This window comes from Mus caroli, chromosome 4, assembly GCF_900094665.2.
Source record: "Mus caroli chromosome 4, CAROLI_EIJ_v1.1, whole genome shotgun sequence".
NCBI classification, from domain to species: Eukaryota; Metazoa; Chordata; class Mammalia; order Rodentia; family Muridae; genus Mus; species Mus caroli.
Genome location: NC_034573.1, coordinates 113,287,392 through 113,315,253, shown reverse-complemented (window position 1 = coordinate 113,315,253; position 27,862 = coordinate 113,287,392). Strand labels below are relative to the sequence as shown.

The 27,862-nt window shown below is 41.8% G+C and overlaps 2 protein-coding genes across 5 annotated transcripts in view; both read left to right on the top strand.

Moving 5' to 3' along the window:
- The window catches only part of Macf1 (microtubule actin crosslinking factor 1), a 338,558-nt gene that overhangs the window by 153,426 nt on the left and 157,270 nt on the right, over positions 1–27,862 (top strand). For all 4 annotated transcript variants that reach the window (XM_029476566.1, XM_029476567.1, XM_029476565.1 and 1 more), the window contains 10 exons: positions 22,095–22,261; positions 22,999–23,111; positions 23,208–23,314; positions 23,911–24,030; positions 24,182–24,277; positions 24,833–24,960; positions 25,039–25,132; positions 25,294–25,448; positions 26,019–26,295; positions 27,677–27,805. In XM_029476566.1, the coding sequence (XP_029332426.1) occupies positions 22,095–22,261; positions 22,999–23,111; positions 23,208–23,314; positions 23,911–24,030; positions 24,182–24,277; positions 24,833–24,960; positions 25,039–25,132; positions 25,294–25,448; positions 26,019–26,295; positions 27,677–27,805 (1,386 nt within the window). The remainder of the gene's footprint in view (positions 1–22,094; positions 22,262–22,998; positions 23,112–23,207; positions 23,315–23,910; positions 24,031–24,181; positions 24,278–24,832; positions 24,961–25,038; positions 25,133–25,293; positions 25,449–26,018; positions 26,296–27,676; positions 27,806–27,862) is intronic.
- LOC115030886 lies at positions 8,346–9,919 on the top strand. The gene has a single exon (XM_029476568.1). It carries the CDS (start codon positions 8,485–8,487, stop codon positions 9,532–9,534), a length of 1,050 nt encoding a protein of 349 aa, XP_029332428.1. The 5' UTR covers positions 8,346–8,484; the 3' UTR covers positions 9,535–9,919.

The following is a 27,862-nucleotide window of genomic DNA, read 5'->3' as shown; positions in this document are numbered from 1 at the left end:
CGGGAGGGAGCGCAGCCTGCAGCAGCTTTCTAAGCCGGTGGGATCCTGAAATGTTTACATGCTCTTGAGGCCTTCCTGGTACTGTTTTTTTCTTAATCGGCACAAATTCTTTTAAAGTCTGGACTGCTGTTAGAAAAGAACAACTCTCTTTTAGTAAAAAGAATGTTCTTTTAAAGTTAGTTTTAGTCCAGCCTAACAAAGCTGTTTCTCAGGCTATCCAGTTGCTGCATAGAGGATGACTGAGGGGAGGGAGCATCCTTCAGCTGGTGTGAAAAAAAGCACTGGGGTGAGGTCTGTGTGACATCCTAGTTGGAGAGATTGCACCACCTTCTGGTGGAAGGCAGAGCAGCAGGTACCTTGGAATCCTTAGACCCTGAGAAAATTCTCAGCTCATAGGCTTGTTTTGTAGAACTTTGGTTTAGAGCCAATGCTGGCATTCTGCAGCATGAGTAAGGTTTGGAATGTGTGGAATTAGCATGTATTTTTGTAGAACTACAGTATGTCTTCAGGCAAAGTTTGAATACAAGAATCGCTGGGAACCTGAGCTAAGTGACTATACCCTTCAGAGTAGGAGCAAAAATTTTGTTGATTTTTTTTTGTTTTTGTTTTTGATTTTGAGACAGGGTTTCTCTGTGTAGCCTTGGCTGTTTCTACCTCCCAAGCGCTGGGATTGAAGGTGTGCGCCACCACTGCTCGGCTTGTTGAGCCTTTATACAGGGCTATAGTTACCTCCTGAAACCCTTATGAACAGAGATGGTTTTGAGGGTATGGAGAGGTTGTTGCTGTTCTGTTTGGACATAAAGTGTTCTCACCGTGAGCACCTAGTAGTATCCTCACAGGCATGAGGTGATAATACCTGCTATGTCTCTGTTTAGCTTGACAGTAACTAAATCTTCTTTAAAGGAGGGAAACTTAGAAGCCAAAGAGTAAAAACCATGCCTCTCTGTTGAAGATGTGGCAATAGAGGAGACTAATGGAATGGTTGCTTTCCTGAGCAGCCCCACTAGACAGCGTTCTTTTCCCCCTGTTTCCAGATGTTCTGTGCTGAGGGTGTGACTGTCTGGCAGATTGCTTGGCAAGCAGACAGGAGGCGCCATACCTAAGACTACAAACATACCTTCTTTAATTTTAAAATTGTATTTATTTTACGTATATGGGTGTTTTGTTTGTATATATGTCTGTGCATGCCCACCCAGAAGAGGGTGTTGGATTCCCTGGGACCAAAGCTACAGATGGTTGTGAGGCCTGGTGTGGGTGCTGGGAATTGAACCTGGGTCTCCAAGTGCAGTCAGCCCTCTTAACAGCTGAGCAATCTTTTCAGCTTTACAAACAATTTTTTTTAATGAAAAATGCACGCTTATTGAAGTAGGAAAATGTAGTAAAGAATTACCACACATCTAACATCTAGTTTAAGAATTAACCCATAATAATAATAATAATAATAATAATTTCATTTATAACATATTCACTCCTCAAACCTCAGCTCAGATATTGTATAATTTTTCTGTAAATATTTTGGTATGTATCTCTGAAAGATCGGGTCCTTTTATTTAAGAAAGGCACAATAAGTTCATGTTGTAAATTTTAATACTTCATAAAACCATCACATGTCTGATCAATGCTATGATGTGCCTAGTGAACTAGCTTGTTAAAAATAAGCTTCATGTGGCTTAGAATCCAAAATAGGTATACATATGTATTGCATCAAATCTGTCTTTTCCCCTGTACAATTTGTTAAAGAATTGAGGATGTTTATTAAGATGTTGATAGCATCTTTTAACAATGTCCTGTATTCCTGTTGCCTGTAAATTGCTAGCATAACTTGGGGATCTGAACTTGAGGTCCAGTGACATCAGCTTTAGAACATTCTCACTCACACTCCCCCTCTTTCTCTCTCTTTGTCCCCTCCCCTCTTTCCCCATCCCCCCTCTTTGTTTTTTCTCTCTCTCCCCTTTTTCCTTCTCTACTGAGACAGAGTCTCTCTTTGTAGCTTTGGCTGTTTGTCCTAGAACTCTCTATACAGACCAAGCTGGCCTTGATCTCCCAGAGGTCTCCCCGCTTCTTACTCCTGAGTGCTAGGATTAAAGGAGTCTCCACTATGCCTGGCAATAGTAATTTAATTATTCCCCCCTACACACACATACATGTATGTATATGCTGTATGTGATATACATACAGAGAACCACCAGTGTCCCTGCAAGCATGTACCCCAGCACTGGGCTTCCTTGATTTAACATGATGTTCAGCTTCAGCTCTGTTGCAGCATGAATCAGCTTTACTGCTATTTAGTGTTTTGTTAGAGGGCAAGCTGTAGGTGCTGTCCGTTTTCTTCATAAGTAGATGGGCATTTGGGTTCCCCCCACTTTGGGGGTGGGACTGTGATAAATAATGATGTGTCTTAATTTTTTCACTTTTACTTTTAAAAGTGAATGCATGTGCATTCACACTCAGGCTGCAGTGTGTATGGAGGTCGGACTACTTTCAGGAGACCATTCTCTCCTTCTAGCCTATGGGCTCCAGGTCTTCTGGCCTGGCCTGGCAGCACTCACCTTTAACCACTGAGTTGCCTCACACTGTGGAGATAATGCTTCTCTCTCTCTCTCTCTCTCTCTCTCTCTCTCTCTCTCTCTCTCTCTCTCTCAAAGATTTATTTATTTATTATATGTAAGTACACTGTAGCTGTCTTCAGACACTCCAGAAGAGGGTGTCAGATCTCATTATGGATGGTTGTGAGCCACCATGTGGTTGCTGGGATTTGAACTCAGGACCTTCGGAAGAGCAGTCAGTGCTCAAAACCGCTGAGCCATCTCTCCAGTCCTCATCTCTCTTTAAAAAACAAAACAAAACAACCTTTAGTGACTTTTTATACAGTATATTTTGATTGTATTATTTTTTCCTCCCCCAGCTCCTCCAAGATTCCCCTTACTTCTCCCTCGATGAAACTTCATGTCCTTTTCTCTCAGTTTCTCTCAGAACAAACAAATAAAACAAATGAAAAAGACAAAGCAAAACCTCACATACACATAACAAACAAGGATTCCATTTGTGTTGGCCAACTGCTCATGTCTGAGCGTGGAACCTGCCCTGCAGTGTAGTGATGTGCATGCCCAGAAAGCTGATGTGTTTTCCCTCTCTAGCCAGGTATAGCTGCAGACAGCGTCTTGGTTAAGGGTGGAACTTTGTGTTTGCCTCCCCTTCTCCGTGCTGGTGTCGTGTCTGGCTTGAGCTTTGAAGATTCATTTTTCTTGTCTATGTATGTACTCATTAGATGTTCTCATCAAGCTTACAGCATGCAGGTACACATTGTAACACTGTGTTACTATATATAACTATGTAGCTGTATCCATAGACATACACAGAGTAGAGCTGTTAGATGTTAGGAGATCAGCAAAATGGCCATTCTAGCCAGTCTTGGCAATTGGTGGTGATGAAGTAGAACACTGATGTTTGTATACATGTACATGATAGATAATCTCAAGAAGTAAACGTTACTAGTACTGATGAGAATGGTAGTACCAATATCTTTATAGAGAGGCTATAGTTTCTTTTTTTTTCCCCCCAAAGACTTATTTATTATTATACTTAAGTACACTGTAGCTGTCTTCAGACTCGGCAGAAGAGGGCGTCATATCTCACTATGGGTGGTTGTGAGCCACCATGTGGTTGCTGGGATTTGAACCTTTGGGACCTTTGGAAGAGCAGCCAGTGCTCTTACCCGCTGAGCCATCTTGCCAGCCTGAGACTATGGTTTCTAAAATACTTTTGACATATATTTTTAAAATATGTGTTAAATAGTTGGAATTCTTTTCTTTTATGTCTTTAGTTATGAAAATTCTAAGGACTGGGAGGTGTATGCAGTCTTTGTGCATATAGTCACTTACAGTGACACAGAAGTTAATATTTTGCTCTTTATTCTTCTGAGGCAGTTTTCCTCTTCTTTTTCTTAAAGGAAGCAAAACATTTCAGATACGTTGCTTCTTGCTCTTTCTGCTCTGTAGTAAATGTCCTTCTAAAGTTGGCACATATCATTTCTTATGCAATTTTGTGCATTAACAGCAGATTTGGGATCATAACTATGTGCTAGCATTTGTATGTTTTATATTTCCAACATGCCCACTCTAGCCTTGTTCATGTAAGGCCCATGCTCTACTCCCAAGCTAAAGCCTGTGCTCTACTCCTAACCTAGCCCTAAGGTTTGTGGGGTTTGTCGGTAATGGCGAAGAGTACTGTGGCTTGTTCATCTTGGCATGTATAGAGTGTGATGTGAGTGGTACACTTCATGGCTGTGCCACACTGCCTTCCTTCCTTAATTAAATATAAGGACTTTGTTGCCTTCACTTGTGAATAAAGTGCCATTTTTGCAGTGAACATCTGTGTATTGTGACCTTGCCATTGAAGAAAGAGGTTTGGGGTTAGACACCTGGCCTGGAATTCTTCTTCTTTTTTTCCCCCCAAGACAGGGTTTCTCTGTGCAGTCCTGGCTGTCCTGGAACTCACTCTGTAGACCAGGCTGGCCTCGAACTCAGAAATCTGCCTGCCTATGCCTCCCCAGTGCTGGGTTTAAAGGCGGCGTGCGCCACCACGCCCGGCTGGCCTGGAATTCTGGGCCTAATGTGGAGGTCAGAGGCCAACTCTATGGAGTTGCTTCTCTCCTCCCACCTTCATGTGGGAGGGGTTGTAGTGATTGAGTTCAGGCAGATAGCTAACCCAGCACATCTCTGAATCACTATCTCACCAGCCTCCTTCCTGGTTCTTGCCCAAAGCTTGTCTACAAATTGTTCTGGAAACACCAGTATGACTTACGATACTTGTTAGGTAATATTATTATTTGTCATATTGCACGTTTGTTTGTTTGCACTTGATCCCTGCACTAGGAGTAAGCTTAGCAAAGCCAAGGACTTTGTTGCCTTCACTGTCTTTGCTTGTCATAAAATAAGCATAAAATATTCATTAAGTGGATGAATGTTCTATGAATTTGGTCATCTAAAAGCTTGAAGGTAGATTGAACAGATAAATTGGCTATGATGGCTTATTAAATTAAATTAATTACTTTAAATTAATTATTATTATTAAGCATTGTCCAAATGAGGAAACTGAAACAGTAACCAATTGGTCTCTTTGGGCCACATATCTTTATAGCAATAACAGAATGCCTTTTCTCTAGGTTTGGCTCAAGCACTTTTTTGAGGGGTTGAGGACTTTTAGTTTGTGTGCCCCTACCTCCTTCCCAGAGCAGGTCTCTTGTGGCCCAGGCTATCCTTGAACTCCTGATCTTCCTGCTTCTACCTCACCACCGTGCCAGTTTGTTCTAAGTCCTCTTCCTCCTCCTCCTCCTCCTCCTCCTGCTTCATGGTTGCTTAGTACTTGGGGTATGATAAAGTGCCATTCATGTTCACAGAGTTAATGAATGACGGTGCATTTTAACTCTGGTTTTCTCTCAAGGAGAACTGTGGGTAATAAATGGTTAACTACCAAAAAAGCCAGAGGAAAAAAGACTTGAATAAGTAGATCCCAAAAGTTTGCTTTTGAGAAGACATAGCCATATGTTCATAGGCTATGCCAGGTGAAGGTCCATGCACACGTTAGTCCTGTAGTCAGTTAACTCAGAAAGAGTGGAAGCATCCCTGTCTAAGAAGAAAATCTTGGAGTTTATTTACTTTCCTTAGAATACAATCAAGGAAAAGAAGGTGTACTGAGATCCCTGTGGGAGCCAGGGATGGCTCCTAATGTTTAGCCCCAGGCATAAATGGGAATAAAAGAGATTTACTATAGATCAGGCACTGAGCCAAGTGCTTTACAGACATTATATCTTTAGCCTTGCCATTACGTGGGTGGTAGTGTCCATATCTTATAGGTAAGAAATCTTAATCACTCAGTAAATTAGTTAAGCCACTTAGCAATTTGCACCTAGTTCCCCCCTTCTCAAATTTCTGTTCCTGTCTTGACCAGTTTTTCTCTGTAGTAGAAAATGATGCAACGGACATATAGACATTTAGAAAAGAATGGACTCACAGAAGTAAAAATAGAATAAGCTTAGTTCTATAAGCTTCTTAGAGAAACCCACTGCAGTAATAGTTCTACTATGAAGCAGCTATCTCATTTTGCCCCAAGTTGATCTATTTGGGGGATTTTTTTTTTTTAGCTTATATTTCATTAATGGAAGTCAAATGTGTACCTTGCTGCATGGAGCTTAATAGTACCCTCATTTCTGCTTTCTTCATTGTATTTGTGAAGGTTTGGTGGCTGCACGAACAATTTGGTTGTAATGTCATGATTTTCTGCTGGTGAACTTGCTCTGACTTGCTGTGTGTTGTGATGCCCATAAGATGGCGCTGCTGGTGCTTTAGTGCCAGACTAAGGGAAGAAGCACCTATTGTAGCTGTACATAGATGGGGCTACTCAAGAGCCGGCCGGCCGGGGCTTTAGGGTCTCTAGTTGCTTTCCTTCTGGGAAGACTCGTTTTGAGTCCTCAGGAGAGGTGATAGGGCTGTGCTGGTATATGCTTTTTGAGCGTACATAGCCAGGACAACATAGCAAAATCCCATTACGTTCATGTACATACACACATACACAGTGTACACAGTGTGTATGTGGCTTAGTGGTGGTGCACATGCCTTTAGCATGTACAAAGCCCTCTACTTGATTCCTGGCACTGCAGGAACATGAAAGATAAACTGCTACAACAGAGAAGAAACATCCATACCTCTTTTCTCCCACTCCATTCAGAGAGCCTTTTGATTGCAGGATGTTCTCATTTGTTAGGCAGTGTGCTGGAAATGTTGGGTGGAGGAATCCTGCTGGCCGGCAGGCAGCACAGGGTGTGGTCTATGAGCCTTACTTATATCAGTCTGAGTGAAAATCACCTGGGTTCTAGTCCCTCAGCTGCTCTCCCCAGTCAGCAGCAAGTGTTATTTCTTTGTTGCTTGGCTGCAGAGTCTAGCTGCTAGTTTAGAACTGTGGGGATATCTTCTTGTTTTATGGCAGTGGAGAGCAGAGTTTTTTCCCTCTAGTAATTAATGGAGCTGAAATGAAAAGTCTCTTTTATTATATGGGTTTTTTTTTTTTTTTTTTTTTTTTTTTCGAGACAGGGTTTCTCTGTGTAGCCCTGGCTGTCCTGGCACTCACTTTGTAGACCAGGCTGGCCTCGAACTCAGAAATCCGCCTGCCTCTGCCTCCCGATATATGGGTATTTTTGAGACAGGGTTTCACTCAGTAGTTCAGGCTAGCTTCAGACTTGCTTTGAAATTCTTCCTTTTTAGCCTCCCAGTAGCTGAGATTACACACATCGACCATTTTGTCGTGTTAAAATGAAGTCTAAATGGCTTGTGTCTTCCCCGCCCTCATTTATTTCTACTTGGGCAAGTTAATCAGCTTTCTTAAATCTGAGTTTTCTTTACTTAAAAACTGGGCTACACATGGCTGCTGTGAGGATATAACAGAATAATATATATTGTCCTGTTACATTATATATATAGTATGTGTTATATATGTGTGTATCTTCACACAGAACTTGTTATATAGCACGTACTCACTACAATAGCTAACTGTGGCGAAGACAGGCAGTATTGATGATTACTATTGAACACTTAGTCAAATACTGTTGTTGTCTGACTTTTATATTGTATTGACAAGTGATCACCTGTCCATGAGGCTTAACATACTATACTCAAAATCAATTTCCAGGTTTTTCATCAGTGTGTCTGGCCATCCGAATTAGTAGATGTTTCTCTTTGGAGCTGGCCATATCTGCCACAGGAGGCTGGATTGTTCAAACCCCTGTTTCTTTTCTTTAATGGAAGGAGTGGGCTCTAGTCTCTCTTAGGTTAAAATTTGATTATGTATATCTTGCTTGCTCTTTTCCTTTGGGCATCTTGGAGCAGTGATTAAAACATATTTCATTTCATAGGTTGGGAGCTTTCATTGCGGCTTCTCTGGTCTTGTCTACCTGGCCCTTCCCTTCCCTTGCTAGTTAGTACCCGCTGAGCTGGTTTGCTCTCCCCACCCCCTCTTTGATATTGTTCTCCTCCTCCTCTCTCTCTTCCTTTCCCCTCCCCTTTCCATTTACTCTTACGTTCTCCCCTCCTCCTCCCTCTCCCTGGTTTCTAGCTCCTTTTTGCGTTCTGTTTGTGTTACTGAGGGCAGTGCTCCAATTACCTCATATTTGGAGAGAGGAAGCGGCAGCCAATCCGGTTTCTGTCTGCTTTTAGGTCAAGTGATTTCTGAACTGCAGTGAGATGCTTTGAAATTTGTCTTGTTGCAGCTCTGAGCCTGTAAGATGGCTGTCTGAATCGAGCGGCTGGAAGAGACAGAGAGAGGCGGGGAGGGAGGGAGAAAGGATTGGAGGGATTGCCGGCATAGTGCATGTTTTTTGGTTTTTGGTTTTTTTGAATGTGCATCGAGTCCGATGAAGCCGACATTGGAATGTCTCTGGGATCCGAGGACTGATTTAACTGCTTTATTTTCTGAGATTGAGAGAGGAAAGAAATGGGAAATTCACTGGGCTGTGTTAAGGAGCCGAAAGAGTCCATAGCTGTTCCTGAGAAGGCTCCCATATCTCCTAAGAAGAGGGTTCGGTTCAAAAGGAAGTGGAGAGGGAAGAAAATCCTTACTCCAGAAGCATCTCCCAGGGAGGAAGCTTTGGAAGGCACTGGAGTCATTGAAGAGACTGAAACCCTAACGAAGTTAACAGCGAGGCTCCCAAAGGAGCCCGGAGTGGGAGGGGCAGAGCACCCCCCATCAGACATTTTCCTGCCCGGAGACTCCGCTCCCAACTCAGGGGTGGGCGATCAAGGGATGATTGTGCAGGTAAAGGAGAGCTTCCAAGCAGAGATCCAGACTGCTCACCTTTTGTTGGAGAATGAGTCATCAGTTGTTGGAGGGGCCTGGGATTCCCTGGAAGAGGGTATGACAGTCATTGCTCACCTGCTTGATAACCCAGCAGAAAGGAACTGTGAGAAGTCTGTGAGCCAACTGGTGGAATTTCCGAGGACAGCATCCTGCAGCAGCAGGGCTGTGCTGCTGCCTTTGCAGGGAGAGACTGCAGTGGAGCAGGGAGGCACTCTGCTCAGACATCGACATCGGAGCAGCACTTTGCCTCGGACGGACTGCCCCTCTGAAACAGCAGATCAAGACCAACCTTCAGAGGGCTGGAGTGTGGGGGGAAGAACCAAGAGTGTTCCAAGTGCCCCTCCCACAGGTTCTTGGATTGCTAAGTGTTCTGTTGCTTCATCAATACCAAAACAGTCAGGAGACCCTATTCACACAGAGCCTACCCATGTAGGTCTCGTGTCCCGCAAGGGTCCCATATTGCCTGTTTCTCAGAGTGATTTATCTGTCAGTGGCATCACTGTGAGCATTTTGCCATCCTCCTCTGGCTATGGCAGCGATGGGCTGCGCCTGCATGGAATCCGGCCTGAAGATACAGAACCTGAAAAGACCTCCACACCCTTCTCAGAAGAGGATGGTACCCTGTCTTTGGAGGCAAGCCATACTGATCGTGGGGTCTGGAGGAGGTGGATGGTGTATTTGGGATAATCAAACTGTCTGTTTGGATTTCCTTCCTCTCAGGCATATCGAAGTGGAGTGTGGTAAGCAGTAAGGATCTTGGAGTATTTCAAACTTACCCCTATATGGGGAGTGTGAGTTAGTGATGGCTAGGGGTTGGCAAGCATAATCTATTTCAAGTCTGTCTCTTGATGCTTAAAACCAAGTCTTGTTGGCTCTGGGGAAATCTCAGGTTTTGAGTATCCATGTAGCATAATTGCTGAGGTTATCTGGTAGGATTATCTTTCAAGGTGCAGTTCTGGGCATTCCTCATACTCAGTCAGGGCTGTTGGTTTGTTTGCCCCCTTCAAGAAGTTGTTATGTAGCACAAAGGGTAAAGGGAAGCCTAGCTTAATTTCTAACATTAACATGGGAGTGTGAGGGATCATGAAGACTTGGGGAGCATGGCAGCTGTCTTCAGGGTGCTTGCTCTTCTCTCTGGAGAGTGGTGTTCTTAGCAGAGCTGATGCAATCGCTTCCCTGTGAGGATGTATCTAATGATAGCACTCACTGAGTGTTTGTATGGAAGGAGAGGGCTCTTCCCCCTTGACTTCTAGTGCTAAGATTAAAGGAGATCAGGGGATGTGGAAGAGGGGCAATGGGGAGAGGAGAAGGGGAGGAGAGGGAGAAAGGGAGAGTGAGTGGATGAGATGGGGCAGCTTGAAAGTTCAAAACTCCAAAGTTTATCTTGTGATTGAACTTGTTTAGGGCTTTAACATGTCTTGTCAGGCAACAATAACTGCTGTGAATATTTCTAGGGTTCAAAACTGAAAATTCAGAAATCTGGACACCAAACTAAGGTCATAGGAAGATTCTGGATAACACACTATGTAGCTGTAGGCCGTTAACGGTTGAATTTTCATTGGCAGGCCTTTGCTGCATACGAAATACAAACCTTAGAGATGCAAAACAGTTGGATTGTTTGTTTGTTGGCTAAGCTATGGACAAATGATACTAATTACAAAGATGTCCTGATCTATAAGGGTAACCTGTAAGGGTAACCTACCTGTTTGATACCAACACGAGGCTATAAGGATAAACTCAAAATTTAAGGTGACCAATTTCTACTTTGGTGATAAATTCACTCTCTGATAGGCCATCTCAGTACCATCTGTTACTACAATTCGGAGACACCATTGAAAATATCTCTTGGGCTGGATGTGTAGCTCTCGTTGTGACAATGTCTGCCTAGCAAACACAAAGCTCTAGTTTAGTCCTTACCACTACTAAACTGGGCTTGGTGGCACATGCCTATAATCACATCACCCATGAGATGGATATAGAAGGTTCGGAAGTTCAGGGTTATTCTCTCCTACATAGTGATTGATACACTAAAGATCTCACTAAGATATGTGAGATATGTGAGAGCTTGTCTTATGGAGGGAAGCAACAAAAACAAGAGGACTGGCTGGCAAGATAGATTAGTGGGTAAAAGCACTTGCTGCTTACTGATCTGAGTCTGACTCCCAGAACTGGTGTAAAGATAGAAGACTGACTCTGCAAAGTTGCATTCTGACTTCCACACAGGCTCTGTGACATGTGTGCCCACACACAGTAATAAGCTAACTTCAAAAACATAAATAAAGTCGGAGGCTTTGATAGACTGGAATAAAATAAGAGTATGCATTGTGGTAGGATAAAAGGCAGGGGAGCTGCGGGAGCCAGTATTTGGGATTTGTTGGGTAAGAGAATGTCAGAGGCAATATTTATTTATTTAATGGGGTAGATATTGAATAGTTGAAGTAAAGTCTAGTGCTGAGGTGGTTTATAGTTTAAACAAATACCATTAAAGTTAATATTTTGGAATCATAATATTATATAAGATTCATATAAGATGGTCATAATCAAAAGTGAGGCCTTCCCCCCACCCCATTTTTTTGATTTTTGGAGACAGGGTTTCTCTGTGTAGCCCTGGCTGTCCTAGAACTTGCTTTGTAGGCCAGGCTGGCTTCTAGCTCACAGAGATCTGCCTGCCTCTGCCTCCTCAGTGCTGGGATTAAAGGTGCCAGGCACCATGTACAAACCACGTGTAAGACTTTTCCGAGAGGATGGCGTGGGAACGTTTTGGATGTCAGTGCATGTCAGTCCTAGATACTGAGCCGTGCCCAGTAGTGGCACTTTTCCATCTGCTGTGTCTTCTGTGAGGTAAGGTTCTCTGCAGTTCTCTGGGAACTATAAAAGGTTGATGGAAAGTCTTTTGGCCAGTGAGTGATCTGTAGTTTGGTATTATTACCAGTAGGATGATTCTTTTGCTGTTTGGTCTGTGAGTTGCGTTGGTATATGATATTTTCTGAGCAGTAATGGTACCTCTCAGCCAAGTTCAGTCAGACTACTCTGGAAGAGCCAAATGTAACAAACTAAATGATTGAGTCTCCATGTAGACATCTGACATGCTTCCGAGGCTCTGTGTTCATAATGGGACTATGGAGCGACATATATTTCCTAAGAAATAATTTCTTAGATTAAATGTGAAATTTCTTCAGAATGAAATCCTTCAAGCCACAGGGCATGAAATCTTCATAGTCTCTGTGTGACATGTGTCTTCAAGAAGCTTGTCCCTTACTTGCCAGCTAGTCACAGCACAGCCAGGAAGGGAGAGAGCAGTATGTTCTCACCCCATAGGCGTTTGTAGATGTGGAGTGGGACTCACATCTGCTTTGAGTGTGAGCTCCCTCTGTAGGGAGTGGGCGTGTGAGGAGCAGCTGAGGCTGGCCGCACACCTCCTGGCTCAGGATTGTTTGCTTTTATTGTGTTTGGTTTCTAGTATGTTAGAGTAGTAGTACATCTCAGAGAATAATGTGAGTTAGAGTGGCATTTGTCTTAGCAAAACTTGTCCTGTCTCCTGCTGATTGGCTCAGGGCATGCTCCTGTGGCTTTGGCAACACAAGCTTACCTGAGTGAATTTGCTGCTTCTCAGACATGGTAGCTGATGCCTATGCATGCCAGGTGCATGTTTTAAATAATAGAAGGTAATAGTGGTACAGTTGAAATTTCCATTGTCAAGAAATAGTTAATGTAGAAGCAGGATGCTCAAGGGCAGCTGACAGGCGGGGTTTGCAGAGTGCTAAGTAGACTTGGATTTAAAGCTCCATGGAGCAGGCTAATAGCAGTGTGCTTTGATGTCAGACAAAGGCCTCTGTGGCCCCTTATTTCTCTCAGGATTCTGCTCCTTTCTGCCATCAATACCTAGAATATTTTATTTCATTTAAATAAGGAAAACTGTTGAAAACCCTTTCATCTTCCCATCTTGGTTTCTACCACCAATCTCCTGTCCATACAGTAGTGAGGAAGTGAACTTCATACCAGTGTCCTTCCTCACACCTTGGAGTCCCTTCAGCTTCAAGTTTCAGGAGAGTTGTTATATAAGGCTGGGGCCAGAATGAGGGCAGCTGGTATACTGGTTTTTGAGCCTAATTAGCCATTTCAGTTTATAGCTACCCTTTCCTCATTTCTCTGCTTCGATTATAGAGAATTGTTTTACTTACATTGGTTTTGTATTATAAGAGAAAAGCAAAACTAAACACGATATTACTGGAAGAATGTAGAAAATAGTTTTGATTAGGGCTTTGATTTTTTTAGAAAGACTTTTGTTTCTTTTTAAATATGTAAGTAGAAGCTGGGCACGGTGGGTCAGACCTATCCAGCACTTGAGGGATAAAGGCAGGAGCAGCAGAACTTCGTGGTTCTCGCCTACATTGTAAATTCCATCCTAGCCAGGGCTATGTGAGACCCTCATCTCAGAAAAACAGATCAAACAAAAAAATGTATGTAATTAAAAACATTACTGTAGAGTTACTATTTTAGGTCAACTATGCAACTTAGTGCAACTCTGTCAAAAAGGAAACACTCTAGAGACAGTTACTGAAGTGTTTATGAAGAAAGTAATATTTGTGTGTGTGTGTTTAAATATATAATAACAGGGGAGGAGTAAAAAAGTAAAGAAGGCGTGTGGCTGAAGCAAGGTAGCTATGAGATGGTAGTGAAACTGGGTGCTGGGTACATAACAGCTTTTACTGTTATCCCTTGGTATGTTTTTGAAATTTTACATTTCAAGTGGTAGATTAAAGAAAATGAACTATTAACAGTAGTGATAAAATTATTATATAATACATATACTGAAAGGGACAATAATCTAGATATGTACAGCTGACATGTTTATGAATGGAACAGATTGTCTGGATTTGAATCCCAGCTCTGTAGCTTACAGTATATCTGTATGCCTTGTAAATTTGTATATAGTGGCTAACAATAGCATGTACTTGGTAGGGCTACTGTAAGAGTAAAATAAATTGAAAGGGAAGTGCAATACATGGTACCAAAGTCATTTAAAGAACTTTACAAATAACATGAAAAGGACAATTCTCTTAGAAATAGGGAAACACAGGAACAAGCACGCACATGCATGTGTTCTCTCTCTCTCTCTCTCTCTCTCTCTCTCTCTCGCACACACACACACACACACACAAAGTCCTACAGATGCCACATGCACGTGAGAACAAGATGCCATTTTATACTATTCATGGCAGAAAAACCTTGAAAATGCCCACTGCAGGAGGATTTGATCTCTGGGGCAAATATAAATTGGTTCTGTGATCTAGGGTAAAAATTCCCATACCTTATGACCTTGGTCTTTCTTTCTGCTTACCTCCCTTATGGGATTCTGAATTAGAACTCCTGGCTTCTCATACTGGTATAAATGCCTTCTCTTTACTCCCCAGATACACATGGCTAGTAGATTACCCTGGCTGGATATCTCTAATGAGCTATGCACTGACCCTCATTTATCTCTTGAATGAAAGTTTTCATGGTGGGATGCCTGCTGTCTAGAGGTTTGAGGTCAGCTGGAAATTTAAGGGAACCATAATCAACTATGTATTTGCTCAGAGCATCTAGTCATTTCATCTCTTGAGGCTTATATAGAGTTACAGGTCCAGCTCTGCAGCCGAGTATTCCAGTGCCTCCATAATCGAATTTCTGTCCAATCTTTTCTTCTTTCTTTTCTCATTTCAACTTTGCCATCAACCCTTTCTTTACCCCCAACCCCAGGGTGTGTGTCAGAGTCTCACTACATAGCCTAGGTTGGCCTCAGGTAATTCTATCTCAGTGTCCAGTTTCTTTTCTTTCCCTTTCCCTCTTTCGTTCGTTCTCTTCTTTCTTCTTTCCTTCCTTCCCCTCTCTCTCTCTCTCTCTCTCTCTCTCATTGTTTTTTGAGACACGGTTTCTCTGACTATCCTGGAACTCACTTTGTAGACCAGGCTGGCCTCGAACTCAGAAATCCACCTGCCTCTGCCTCCCAAGTGCTGGGATTAAAGGTGTGGGCCACCATGCCCGGCTTCAGTTTGGAATTCTTTTTCCTTTCTCTTTTTCAATTTTGTAACAGCCTAAGGAGGAATCTAAATTAGGCTCTTTGAGAAATCTTGATTGTTGCAGAGCACAGTGAACTTCCGCCCCCGTCCCCCAGACTCTGTTTGGAGTGTTACTGTGATTATTACTTATTGGGCACTGAGTTACTAACAACATTCATGAAACTGTTAGATATGACAAAGGATAAGATGAAATTTTAAGCTCCAGATACCAATTTAATAAACAGAAATTAATTGTGTTTGAGTTTTTATACAGTTTTGTTATTAGCCTTCCAATGAAGTTATAGCCAGATCATGACCAAAAAGCAAAATCAAACAAAATAACTATGTCATCATGGGCTTGTTCAGTTTCTACTAATTTGGATAGGGATCAGGTGACATAATCCATTTAAAGAAAAGGAGAGACAAAAGGCCAAGAAGGGTTAATTATTTTTATTGGGAGTATTACTTGAAGTATTGAATGTAATTATATGTTAACCTCAATATTAAAAAGTTTTAAAGGTGGATCTTTGAGTTCGATGCCAGCCTGGTCTACAGAGTGAGTTCCAGGACAGCCAGAGCTATACAGAGAAGCCCTGTCTTGAAAAAACCAAAACAAAAACAAAAAAGAAAAAGTAAATCTTAAGAAAGAAAGAAAGAAAGAAAGAAAGAAAGAAAGAAAAAAGGAAAGAAAGAAAGAAAAAAGGAAAGAAAGAAAAGAAAAGAAACCCTGTTTCAAAAACTAAACCAAACCAAACAAAAACAAAAAACAAAAAAGATTTTTAAAGGGACAATGAGAGATGCCTCAGTGAATAAAGGTTCTTGCTGCCCAGCTGAATTCCATCTGTAGAACCTACATGTTGTGGAGCAAGCACAGGTGCCACCAACACATGTGATAGATAAGTAAGTAGGTAGGTAGATAGATAGACAGATATTGAACTGTCTTTTTTTTTTGGGGGGGGGGGTTCAAGACAGGGTTTCTCTGTATAGCCCTGGCTGTCCTGGAACTCACTGTGTAGACCAGACTGGCCTCGAACTCAGAAATCCACCTGCCTCTGCCTCCCGAGTGCTGGGATTAAAGGCGTGCGCCACCACTGCCCGGCGAGCTAACTGTCTTTAAGAGGTTGGATGGCTGACTTGGTAAGAAAAGGGCTTCCTGTGCAAACATGCGGACCAGAGTTCAGATCCCCTGCAGCCATATAAAAAGTCAGAAATAGTGGCTATGTAGCTTAACTGGTGAGTTCCACATTTAGTAAGAGACCCTATTTCAAAAACAAAACAAAACAAAACAAAAACCAAAGAAACAAACCAAAAAGATGAGCAATGATAAAAGAGGAAGATGCCCAGCGTTGACCTTCCCATGCCTGTATGCACACACATACACGACTGCTTTCCCACACACGCCTTCGTGAATTTTAAGGGCTGGTAGATAACTCAGTAAAGTGCTGTGTTGCTAACTCAGGGACCTGAGTTTGATCCCCAGAACTCATGTATAAAAAGCCAGGCATGGTAACTTGGCAAGTGGTGACTAGCCAGTTCTCTCCTTATATTCCATGGGTCCTGAGAGAATTTAACTCAGATTGTTAGGCTTGGCGGCAAGTACTCTTTGGCCGCTGAGTCATTTTTCCAGCCCCAGGTTAACGCTTTTTAGAGTGTTTATGTTATTTATAAAGCACCCATAGCCTAGTAGTCACTAACCCACTGTTATGCAACTAGATTCCTATGGTTTGGAATCAAATTTCTGGAGACCCAGACTCAGAAAATTCTTAAAAAGAGATGTAGGTGATATTTCTAAAGAAATCACTCATGAGAGACCACAGCCTTACAGTTTTGTGGAAGAGTTGGGGGAAGGATTGAGGGAACCAGAGGGGTCAAGGACACTATAGAAAAAAACCCAACTAACATGGGCCCATAGGTGCTCAAAGAGCCTGAACCAATAACCAAAGAGTGTACATAGACTGGACCTACACCCACTACACATTAGTTGTAGATGTGCAGCTTGGTCTTCCTGTGGGTCTCCTAACAATTGGAGTAGGGGATTTCTCTGACTGGGAATCTGTGGCCTGTCTTTTGAGCCTTTTCCACTAGCAGGGATGCCTTGTCTGGCCTCAGTGGGAGAAGATGCACTTAGTCCTGATGAGACCTGATATGTCTGGGCAAGTTGGTACTCAGGAGCAGGACTCCTCTTCTCTGAGGAGAAGGGGAGTGAGGAAAGGAGAATAGGAGAGTGGGGATGGGGGGAGAGGAGGGAGGGGACCCTGATCGGGATATATGTACAATGAATGAATAAATAAATAAATACATAAGAATAAAATTGTTCATGAAGTAGCTTTACTAATTTAAAAAAAAGGATTTGATAACAAAGATATTCGGATAGCATTTTTAATATAATCAGAAGTGTTCTAAATCAATTTCATACACAGTTTAACTTTATTATTGCTTTATTTGTGGAGGGGGTATAGATGTATATGGAAGTGCATGAGTGTGTGCAGGTGTGCAAAGGTTTACAACACATAACATGTTCCTTAATTGTACTGTACCTTTTTTTTTTCTTACTGAACCTGCAGCTTTCCAATTGCCTAGTTTAGCTGGCCAGTGAGTTCCAAGACTCTAGCTATCTCCACTTCCACAGCACACTACAACACCTGGCTTTTCCTCAGATACTGGGATCCTTGTATGTTGTTACACTTTACACTAACTGAGCCATTCTTCCCAGTCCACTGCTTTTTGTTGTTGTTGTTTGTTTCTCTATCCCTGTTATATTTCCACTCATATGTCATCATTTGGGAAAGTAATATTGGGATAGCATTAATATATTGTGGTATGGTGTGTCTTCACTAAATTTTTGACGACAAATGCCTCATTTCGAGTTTTCTCCTTTTTTCACTCAGCTATCTTCTGCTTACTAAACCATTCCAAGTGTCTGAGTGGTCTATTAACATTGCTGGTCACGCAATTACTTGCTTACCTCTGTCTCAACACTGCTTTCTCTGTAAACTGTATCCCTAACTGAATTGTTTAAACCCAAGGCAAAACTATGCTTTTATTTTGAGCTTTTAAAAGAGTGTTTTCTTGGGAACTTATAACAGAATGGATAGATAAACATGTAACTTCTTTTCTTTTCTATACTACTTGGTGTAGGATTAAGATATTTGGATAATGCTTATGGGATTATTAGGAAACGTTATGCTTGTGAGAATGCCTCAGAGAAGGAATTAACTGAGCTCTGTGTAGTATATGATGGGAGGAGACATGTGTAGTCTCTGGCATGGCTGTCCTCTTACAACTCAGATAGGGGAGGAACCCTGAAATGGAAGCTGGATCTCTACATTTGCGTGCTCTGGTAAATGCATCTGCAGACCCTAGCCGACCGGATGCATGCCACATGAGAAATCACAACAAGAGAAGGACAGAAGTCAGATTTAATTACTGGGATGCTTACAATCAGTTTATAGTCTAGAAATGGTTATAATCCAAGCATGGTACTTTTTCCTTTCCCAAAGGAAGCCAAACATTTTCTTGTCTCATTAGGCTGTGTTGCAAATCTGAAGTAAAGTTGTTCACTGAAGTCGTTTTAAGCCAGGGCCTGGAGAAATTGCTTAAGTAGTTAAGAACCTTTTGGGGGTCCCCAAGTCCAGTTTCAGGGGTTCCAATGCCCTCTTCAGGTACTGCATGCATGTGATGTACAATACATGTGGGCAAAACTTAAGTATAACAATTTTTTTTTTTGGTTTTTCGAGACAGGGTTTCTCTGTGTAGCCCTGGCTGTCCTGGCACTTACTTCGTAGACCAGGCTGGCCTCGAACTCAGAAATCCGCCTGCCTCTGCCTCCAGAGTGCTGGGATTAAAGGCATGCGCCACCATGCCCAGCTAACAATTTTTTTAAAAAGTAGTTTCAGTTGGCAGTCATTAGTGAGACAGATATGGTTATTTTGGTTAAATAATTAAAATTCAATTTTTTGGTAAAGAACTCAAATGCTCAGATTTCATTTTGCTAATTCTTTGCCTGTTACATTTCACCAATTTTATTTCCTGATTCTTCTTAATATGTGTATGAAGCAACTGCAGTGAAAGTGATGCGTGTCTTCAGTGTCTAGTGTTTTTAGCTATTAAAACAGACATGTAGAAATATTAAGGGAATGGGAATAGAGTTGAGTTTAGGGAGTGACTGTTTATCCTGAGCCCGTAGGATGGTAGCTTTTGGCCACCTTTCTTCGCAGTTTCATAGTTCTTTCCATCAAAACAGTATATTTGGAATTGATTGAATTTTTGGGCATAGTTTCGCACGGTTTATATTTGTAAGAGATTGATGGATCCAAACTCATTTACAAAATGAATTTTAACTGTCGAATTGTTGAGTAGCTGCAGAAACCATTTAGGTTTGTGCTATGTATGGGAAATAATCTGACAGTTGTCAGGTGAACATGAGTTGGAGTAGAGAGGTGGTGAGTGCTGAAAAGATCTGTAAGATCATTTCATCATTAGGCATTATTAAAGTGCAGTAACCCCACTTCCTCTGTATAAATGTGTCTGTTGGGGCAGAACTCTGCACCCTCCAGCTTGCTGCCTGTTTGTTTCACCCCGATATACATGAGGCTTTGAGGCAGTGCACTTGATGAGGGTGCCCATTTCTTCTTTGCCCCAAATGCTCAGCCTAAAATTATTCTTGGCATACTGAGCTGTCTGTCTAATGTCTGTCTGTCTGTCTTTGAGACAGGGTCACATTATATATTGCTGGCTAGCCTGCAATTCTCTGTGTAGTTCAGGCTAGCCTTGAGTTTGTGGCATGCCTCCTGCCTCTGTGTCTCAAGTGTAAAGATTCTAGGTGTGTATTACAGAACTGGAATGCTGTTCTATTGTTAAAAAGCACATATGTTCTAGATAATACCTATACCACCTTATTTCATCTGTTTAAATACTTCACGGGGAAGTTACTCTCCTTTGTTACATGTGGGAAAAAACAGTATTACAGACATAAACCATTTGTCTGAGGTTACAGTCCTCTTAAATGTCTCCTTTCATAACTAGTCTGAGAACAAATTCTTGTACTTTTTCTTGTTAATCCAGATTGTTTTATAGTTTTCAGGATAAAGGTAAAGTGTGCTCACTATCTTTGGGAGGCACTGCTGTTACCATCAGCCTACTAAACTTGTTTGACTTTATATGCTACTCTGAATTTGCTGTTTGCTGGATTCTTGTAGACTTTACCCTCAGGTGCTCTCTTTGTTTATTTCTACTGTTTCATTGTAAGTTGGATAATTATTAATTAAAAAGTCCTCACTATTTGGTGAGTGCATGAGGTGATTGTGTGCAGTCTTCAGGAGCCTGGAGCTGGAAGTTACTTCTTCACAGTATCAAAGCCTGATGTATCCAGTGGCCAGGAGCTTGCCCTCATTTTCAGATAGTTTTGGCATTAACTTGTGGGCCCAAGCCCTGATGAAACCTACAGCTTTAAGAGATAAGATTAAATATATAAACTAATAATTTATAATACAAAATAGCTTCTAGTTAAATGATGATATAAGCTGCCAGGGCTGATGGGGTTAAACAGTAACTGGAGGAAGACCATTCAGTGAAGAGAGAAATGAAACCATTTTATTATAGCCCTGAGCTTAGGCTGCATTAGTGTGTAATCTTCTCATTTATCACAGCAACCCTGAAAAGATGGTAGTTATCATTCCCATTTGACAGATGTGATAACTGACCTTGCAGCTGAGCAGGATGGGATTCAAGCTTGGGTCTGTGTGGAATTAATGGTATGCAAATTTATTCTGCATTACCATCTCTCTAAAATAGATCACTTGTGTTATACTTTAAGAGATATCTTCAACTACCTCCCCCCTTTTTTTCTTATAATAAAAAATATACAGGGCTGAAGATATAGTTTAGCACGCTCACTGTTCTTCCACAGGACCCAAGTTCAGTTCCCTGAACCCACATGGCAGCTCACGACTGTGAGTAGTAGTGGCACATGCCTTTTATTCTAGCACTAGGGAGGCAAAAAGTCAGGTCTCAGAGTTTAAAGCCAGGGTGGTCTACAAAGCAAGTTCAAGGACAGCCAAGGCTACACAGAGAAACCCTTTCCCAACATCCTTATTTCCTCCCAAATTAAAAACGTACATGCTAAAAAAATTGAAGATAGAGAAATCACATAAAATGTTACCATTTGGAGATAAGAGTGATTACAAGTTTGCTGTGTGTGTCCCCGGGGTTATGTTTCTATAGAGTATATGACATCTGTATTACATATGTGTATGTGCACATGTTTGCATGGCTATATACTCAAAGGATATATTTTTAACCTTTATATAAAATCAGAGTAGCTATGTATATTATTTTGTTTTGTTTATTTTTATAAAATTTAATGACTATTTTCTAAAGTGTACTTTTTTAAATTCAACAAAGGCTTCTGTTCTGTATATGTGCTATAATTTATAATCAGTAATTTCTCATGATAGTTTAAGCTTTTTTCTTTAAGATTTATTTTTTTTATTTTATGAGTATATTGTTGCTGTCTTCAGACACCAGAAGAGGGCATCTGATCCCATTACAAATGGTTGTGAGCCACCATGTAGTTGCTGGGAATTGTGGGAATTGAACTCAGGACCTCTGGAAGAGCAGTCAGTGCTCTTAATACTGTGTCATCTCTCCAGCCCAGAGTTTAAGCCCTTTATAATATTTTACTGTCTCATGCTTATTTTTTGCTCAGTAAAAATTTTATGTAAACTATTTTGTACATATTCTTGATTGTTGCCTAACAACTTTTATGTCTCCTTAAAGACTTGATTCAAAACTGACAGCAGCATAGTTGTGCTGTTTATATCCTGCATAGTATGTTCTCTAATGTCTGTCTGTCTGTCTTTGAGACAGGGTCACATTATATATTGCTGGATAGCCTGCAATTCTCTGTGTAGTTCAGGCTAGCCTTGAGTTTGTGGCATGCCTCATTAGACCTTAGTAGGTCTAATAGTGAATATTCTCTTCTGTCTAATTCTCATCAGTAGAGATCAACCAACCCATTCTGGTTTGATAGGTTTAACTTGTGTTTCTCTGACTACCAGAGAGGCTGAGTATTTGCAGGGGTTGTCATCAACAGGGCTGCCAGCCAACCTTGGATCTCTCTTCCTTTACTAGTCAAAACATAAGAGAAGAGAAGGACAAAAGGCTTCATCTTATCTGACTGTTCTTTCATGTCCTGTCTGTTTGCAGATCTCTGACATCTACATTAGTGGGGAATCAGGGGATATGTCAGCCAAAGAGAAACTGCTCTTGTGGACTCAGAAAGTAACAGCTGGTTACACGGGCATCAAATGCACCAACTTTTCTTCCTGTTGGAGTGATGGGAAAATGTTCAATGCGTTGATTCACCGATACAGGTGCGTACCATGGGATCTTACTGCTCCTAGAAGAAATCCTTCTCATCTGTGTGTAATTAACTGCCACACCATCTTCCCCTTCCACCAAGAATTAGACTCTGAGTCATTGAATTGTTTGAGAATCAGTCTGTAATGAGGCTACTGTTTTAGGCACTGGCCAAAGAAGTGACCCAGTCAGAGTTCTTGCTTTCAGGGAGCAGACTTCCACTGTGGAGAATAGGCTGCACATTTTCATATAGTGGCAGGTACAGTGGAAGGGCACTATTACAGGGTTGTGGTAATTTGGACAAAGGTGGCCAGAGATTGCCTCTTAGATGAGTATGTCAGAAGTGAGCCATGCAGTCTCTGTGGTCAAAGCATCCCGAGTAGGTGGAAGATCAAGTGCATAGGACAGGAAGAGGGACTGGGTCAAAATAAGGAGCCGCTTACTATGACTTGGTATGACAGGAGGAAGGAAAATAGGAGTTTTAACCACAAACCAAAAATAATCTGAGCTCTGAGCAGTCATATATGTCAGTTTCCACTTTGTATCAGTTTATTAATTTCAGTAAGCTTGGAATTAGGCTCATTAGGTTCCTGGTGTGCAATTAGAAACAGGATCAGGGTTAGTAACTTCTTACCTCTTGAGTTCTCTCTAACTCAGTGTTTTCAGTTCTGGGAGTTGTTAAGAGCTTATTGTGTGAACTCATGTGCAATGCAGACAGTGCTTTTTCATGTTGCTCGCTGGACTTTTACAGGCCTGATCTGGTAGACATGGAGAGAGTACAAGTCCAGAGCAACAGGGAGAATCTGGAGCAGGCCTTTGAAGTGGCCGAGAGGCTCGGGGTCACCCGACTGCTAGATGCAGAAGGTGAGAGTCTTGAGATTTTAAGTATATTTGGCATGTTCTGAAAATTCCATCTGGCAGGATCCCTTGTTCTGACCAAGAACTCTTATCTTCTCTCAGATGTGGATGTGCCATCTCCAGATGAGAAGTCTGTAATCACTTACGTGTCTTCAATTTATGATGCCTTCCCCAAAGTCCCCGAGGGAGGAGAAGGGATCAGTGCTACGGTAAAAGGACATTTTCCTAAAATACCAATTCACAGAGGTAGAAAGCCTCCATTAGATAGTGCTTTTTAGTTTTTATGCATAGAGCACTTTCACCAAGACCACCTGACTCTGCATTATCTCTGTCAAAATGGACACTGTCCCTGAGAATGAGTCTAGGTATTGCTAATTTTGTGCCATCTAACATAGACCATTTGGTGTTAAATGCCAGCCCCCCACCCCAATGTTCTTTTTATCCCCAGCTGTAATTCAAGATGAAGCATTTTCGTCTCAGCTACTGATAGAAGTATGATTAGGCACTATGGCTGTGCTCTAGGATAGCCTGCTGCCTCAGCCTCGCTGTGTTGTAATTACAGTGTGAAGAATCACCACCATGCTTGGAAAATACCCTTGTTCATAATCACAGTAGCTTGGTTTATAGTCTTTCTACCTGTCAGGATATTGAATGCCAGCTGGAGATTCCTTGGGGAGCTTTGAGATTGAGCCTTTGAGCACTAAAGAGAGAGTTTTATATGGTATGGGGTGACCTTGGCTACTTTATCCTGTGCTGCTGCTGCTCAGTACAAATCGGACCTGTGATGTTTCCCTTCTGACTGTAGGAAGTGGACTCCAGATGGCAAGAGTACCAAAGCCGAGTGGACTCACTCATTCCCTGGATCAGGCAGCATACAATCTTGATGTCAGATAAATCTTTTCCCCAGAACCCCGTTGAACTAAAGGTAAAAAAGCGGGGACTGAAGGTGCTTTTTATAAATTCTCCTTGGGTTAAGCCTCAGAGCTTGATGTAGTGGGTTCTAGTGAGGAGATGTAAAAAATTGTTCCCTGTTGCTTTAGTCTATTGATTTATTCATCAAATATTAATCTTTGTAGGCACTTTATAACCAATATATACACTTCAAAGAAACAGAAATACTGGCCAAGGAGAGAGAAAAAGGAAGAATCAAAGAGTTATATAAGTTATTAGAGGTAAGAAAGCATATTTCTGGCTAAAATAAGGTTTACAGTTTGTACTACTGTTGTTTATTAGTAGGTTCCACATGTTCTCCTTTTATCCTGAATTAGTAGTAATATCCTTAGTGGGCCTTCAAATTTTGTGGTAATGGGACAGTATCAACAAGCTGTAATTATTAAGGGAGTTATTAAGAAACAGCATCTTTATTCAGACATTTTTTCCTTGCTTTTTAGAGGAAACTAAGCCTTTCCCCCAGTTTACAAGAAAGAAAATTTTCATTCATCTTTTGATTCCTATTGGATTTGAAGCTTTAGAGTTAGGTGTGTTTAACCTTGCCAGAATGAGGTTCATCTCTCCACATGTTAGGCCTTAGATTAAAAAATTTTGGCTTATAAATTGTTAGATGCTTATTCTTTCCCTATATTAAATAATGGGGGAGGGCAGAAATGCTGATTGACTAAGAACCCCCCCCCCCCCAAACAAAAAAACAAAAACAAACAAAGTACAAATAGATGAAAACAGGTCAGAGGGCAGGGCTGTGGTTTGGGATTGAAAAGTATCTCTTTCAGGTGTGGATTGAATTTGGCAGAATTAAGCTGCCTCAAGGCTACCACCCTAACCACGTAGAAGAAGAATGGGGGAAACTCATTGTTGAAATGCTAGAGCGAGAGAAGTCCCTGCGGCCGGCTGTGGAGAGGTACGTCCGGAAGGTGGTCTGACATTCCCTGGGGCTACTTTGAGTCTTGTACTTCATTATGGTTTTTATGTTTTTCAGGCTAGAATTGCTGCTGCAGATTGCAAACAAAATACAGAATGGTGCTTTGAACTGTGAAGAAAAACTGACACTAGCTAAGAACACACTGCAGGCTGTAAGTGTTGTCACATGCCTTCTGCTTTTTACCCAGCTGCTCTGACAGTCAAAGTTAACTGTTGAGGCATCCAGCAGTGTTTCTTGCTTTCTCTTGGTTTTCTCCATCTTAGTGGGTGAGAGCAATAGAGGTTTCTCACCCTTATTCTTTTTCTGTCACAGGATGCTGCACACCTGGAATCAGGACAGCCAGTGCAGTGTGAGTCAGATGTCATTATGTACATTCAAGAGTGTGAGGGTCTCATCAGGCAGCTGCAGGTGGATCTCCAGATCCTACGGGATGAAAAGTACTACCAGTTAGAAGAGCTGGCCTTTAGGTGAGTACTGGGGTCCCTAGGGAGGGCTGGCTTGCTGTGAGGTAATGCATTGAGACTGAAATAAGAATCAGGCACTGAATCTTCACCTTGATTCTCACACTTCTGCGGCTCTGGTATGCATGCACATAGTATATGCAGGAAATGTCCTGTGGTGAGCTCCACTTTTAAACACCTCTCCCTCCCACTAAGTGCCATCTTAATGTATTCCTTTCTATTTCAAAATGACCTGCAAAGGTATGCTAGCACATGTGACTTTGAAACACTGGTAATCTACTGAACTCATTTAGGATGCAGAGTGTCTAAAGTCACATGGCAATTCAGTATTTATTCTGTTATGACCTTCAGGAGTCACAAACACTATGTTACTTCCTTCTAATTAACACTTTAATTTGACATTTGCCTTGAAAAATACCAAACTAGATGATGTTAAAATGCCACTTCACATTCCTGTAATAGGTTTTCAAAACACTTTCTCTAATATAGTCTAATTTTTATTTTTACCATGTGCTTGTTAAATAAATAACGAACAATTTATTTTAAGCATGTGTTAAGTCTCTTCTTGTACTTCAGGGTCATGCGCCTGCAGGATGAGCTGGTCACCCTGCGCTTAGAGTGTACAAATCTATACCGGAAAGGCCATTTCACGTCACTTGAATTGGTCCCGCCCTCTACTTTAACCACCACTCATCTGAGAGCAGAGCCCCTGGACAAGACGACTCATTCTTCTTCTACCTCCTGGTTTCGAAAACCTATGACCCGGACTGAACTCGTCTCTATCTCCTCCTCTGAAGACGAAGGCAATCTTCGATTTGTATATGAACTACTCTCTTGGGTAGAAGAGATGCAGGTAGGTGTGGTCCAGAAAGCTGTTGTAAGATGACCAGGTTGCTTTGTGTTCTTGGTAGAGGAAAACCTTAATTGCTGATCCTGTCTGCATCTAAGAACCCTTCTTATTATTAAGTGTCACTTTGCCTCTCCACTATTTAGTCCAGGAGGCCAGTGTAGCCTAGGCTGTCCTTGAACTCATGATCTTCCCGCACCAGCCTCCTGAATGCTGGGGCTACATATGCCACCATGCCTGATTCCTTTCTGCTAATATTCTAAATGAACAGAGTCAGTATAGATTATCACAATCCCACACTTTAGCATCTGTTACTTCCTGCTGACTGTGCCCTAAGTGGTAGCTTGTGGGACACTTGCACATCTATATATCGCAGGTATCTGTTCTGATGCTTCCTTTTTGGAAGAGGAGTTTATTGTTCAGTTTTTGTTGTTTTGGTCATATCTCTTAAGATTAAGCAAGACTGATGTATTTATTACACATGTCCAATGGCACTACTTAATTATATTCTAGTTTAAAAGCTCAAATTTGACTTGTTCTGTGCCAGTCTATGTTTGTAAACCCAGGTCTCAGGAGATGATAAATTCCAGGCCAGCCTGGACTGTGTAATAGGACTCCTATCTCAAGAAAAGAAAAGATAAAGCTGGGGGTGGGGGACAAGATGGGGGCAAGAAATCTTCTATTGGCTAGTTGCTGATTCTGTGAATAAACTAAATATTTTTCAAATGTCCCTCTACCTTTTTTGTCTACCCTATGAAATTTAGAGACTCATAATGATTTGTTGTTTTAAGACAGAGACTCACTATGTAGCCCTGGCTGTCCTGAAACTCAGAGATTTGCCTGCCTCTTGTCTACTGAGTGCTGGGATTGAAGGCATGGGCCACCATATCCTATAAAGGGGAATGTTAGAGCATCCAGCCTGTTAAGACCCTTTCTGACTAAGAAACTCAGGACTGTTCTCTCATATGCCAACACTGCTGAAGTAATGGAGCTTCCTCTCTTGCTGTTGAGGCTTATAAGAAGTCATGGAGGGCTGGTGAGATGGCTCAGTGGGTAAGAGCACCCGACTGCTCTTCTGAAGGTCCAGAGTTCAAATCCCAGCAACCACATGGTGGCTCACAACCATCCGCAAGAAGTCATGGAATGATAGATTGTTCAGATGCACAATTCTTATCCCTAGCCATTTTGTTTCTTTAAGTCAAGGTCTTCTATAGTTCAGGCTGGCCTGGGGGATCCTGAGCCTTCTGTTTCTATGTTCCAAATGCTGAGATTACAAGGATGTGCCACACCACACCTGGCTGTTACCCTTAGTCATCTCCTTCAGATGTTGACGTTAACAACTTTCTTTTCTTCCATAAGTTATAACACAGCTGTGCTTTCCTTTCAGATGAAACTGGAGCGAGCAGAGTGGGGTAATGACCTGCCTAGTGTGGAGCTGCAGTTGGAAACACAGCAGCATATCCATACCAGTGTGGAAGAACTAGGCTCAAGTGTCAAAGAGGCTAGGTTGTACGAGGTATATAGCATGCAGAATCTACATTACAAGAGTTCTGGGGAGTAGCATGTATTGGGA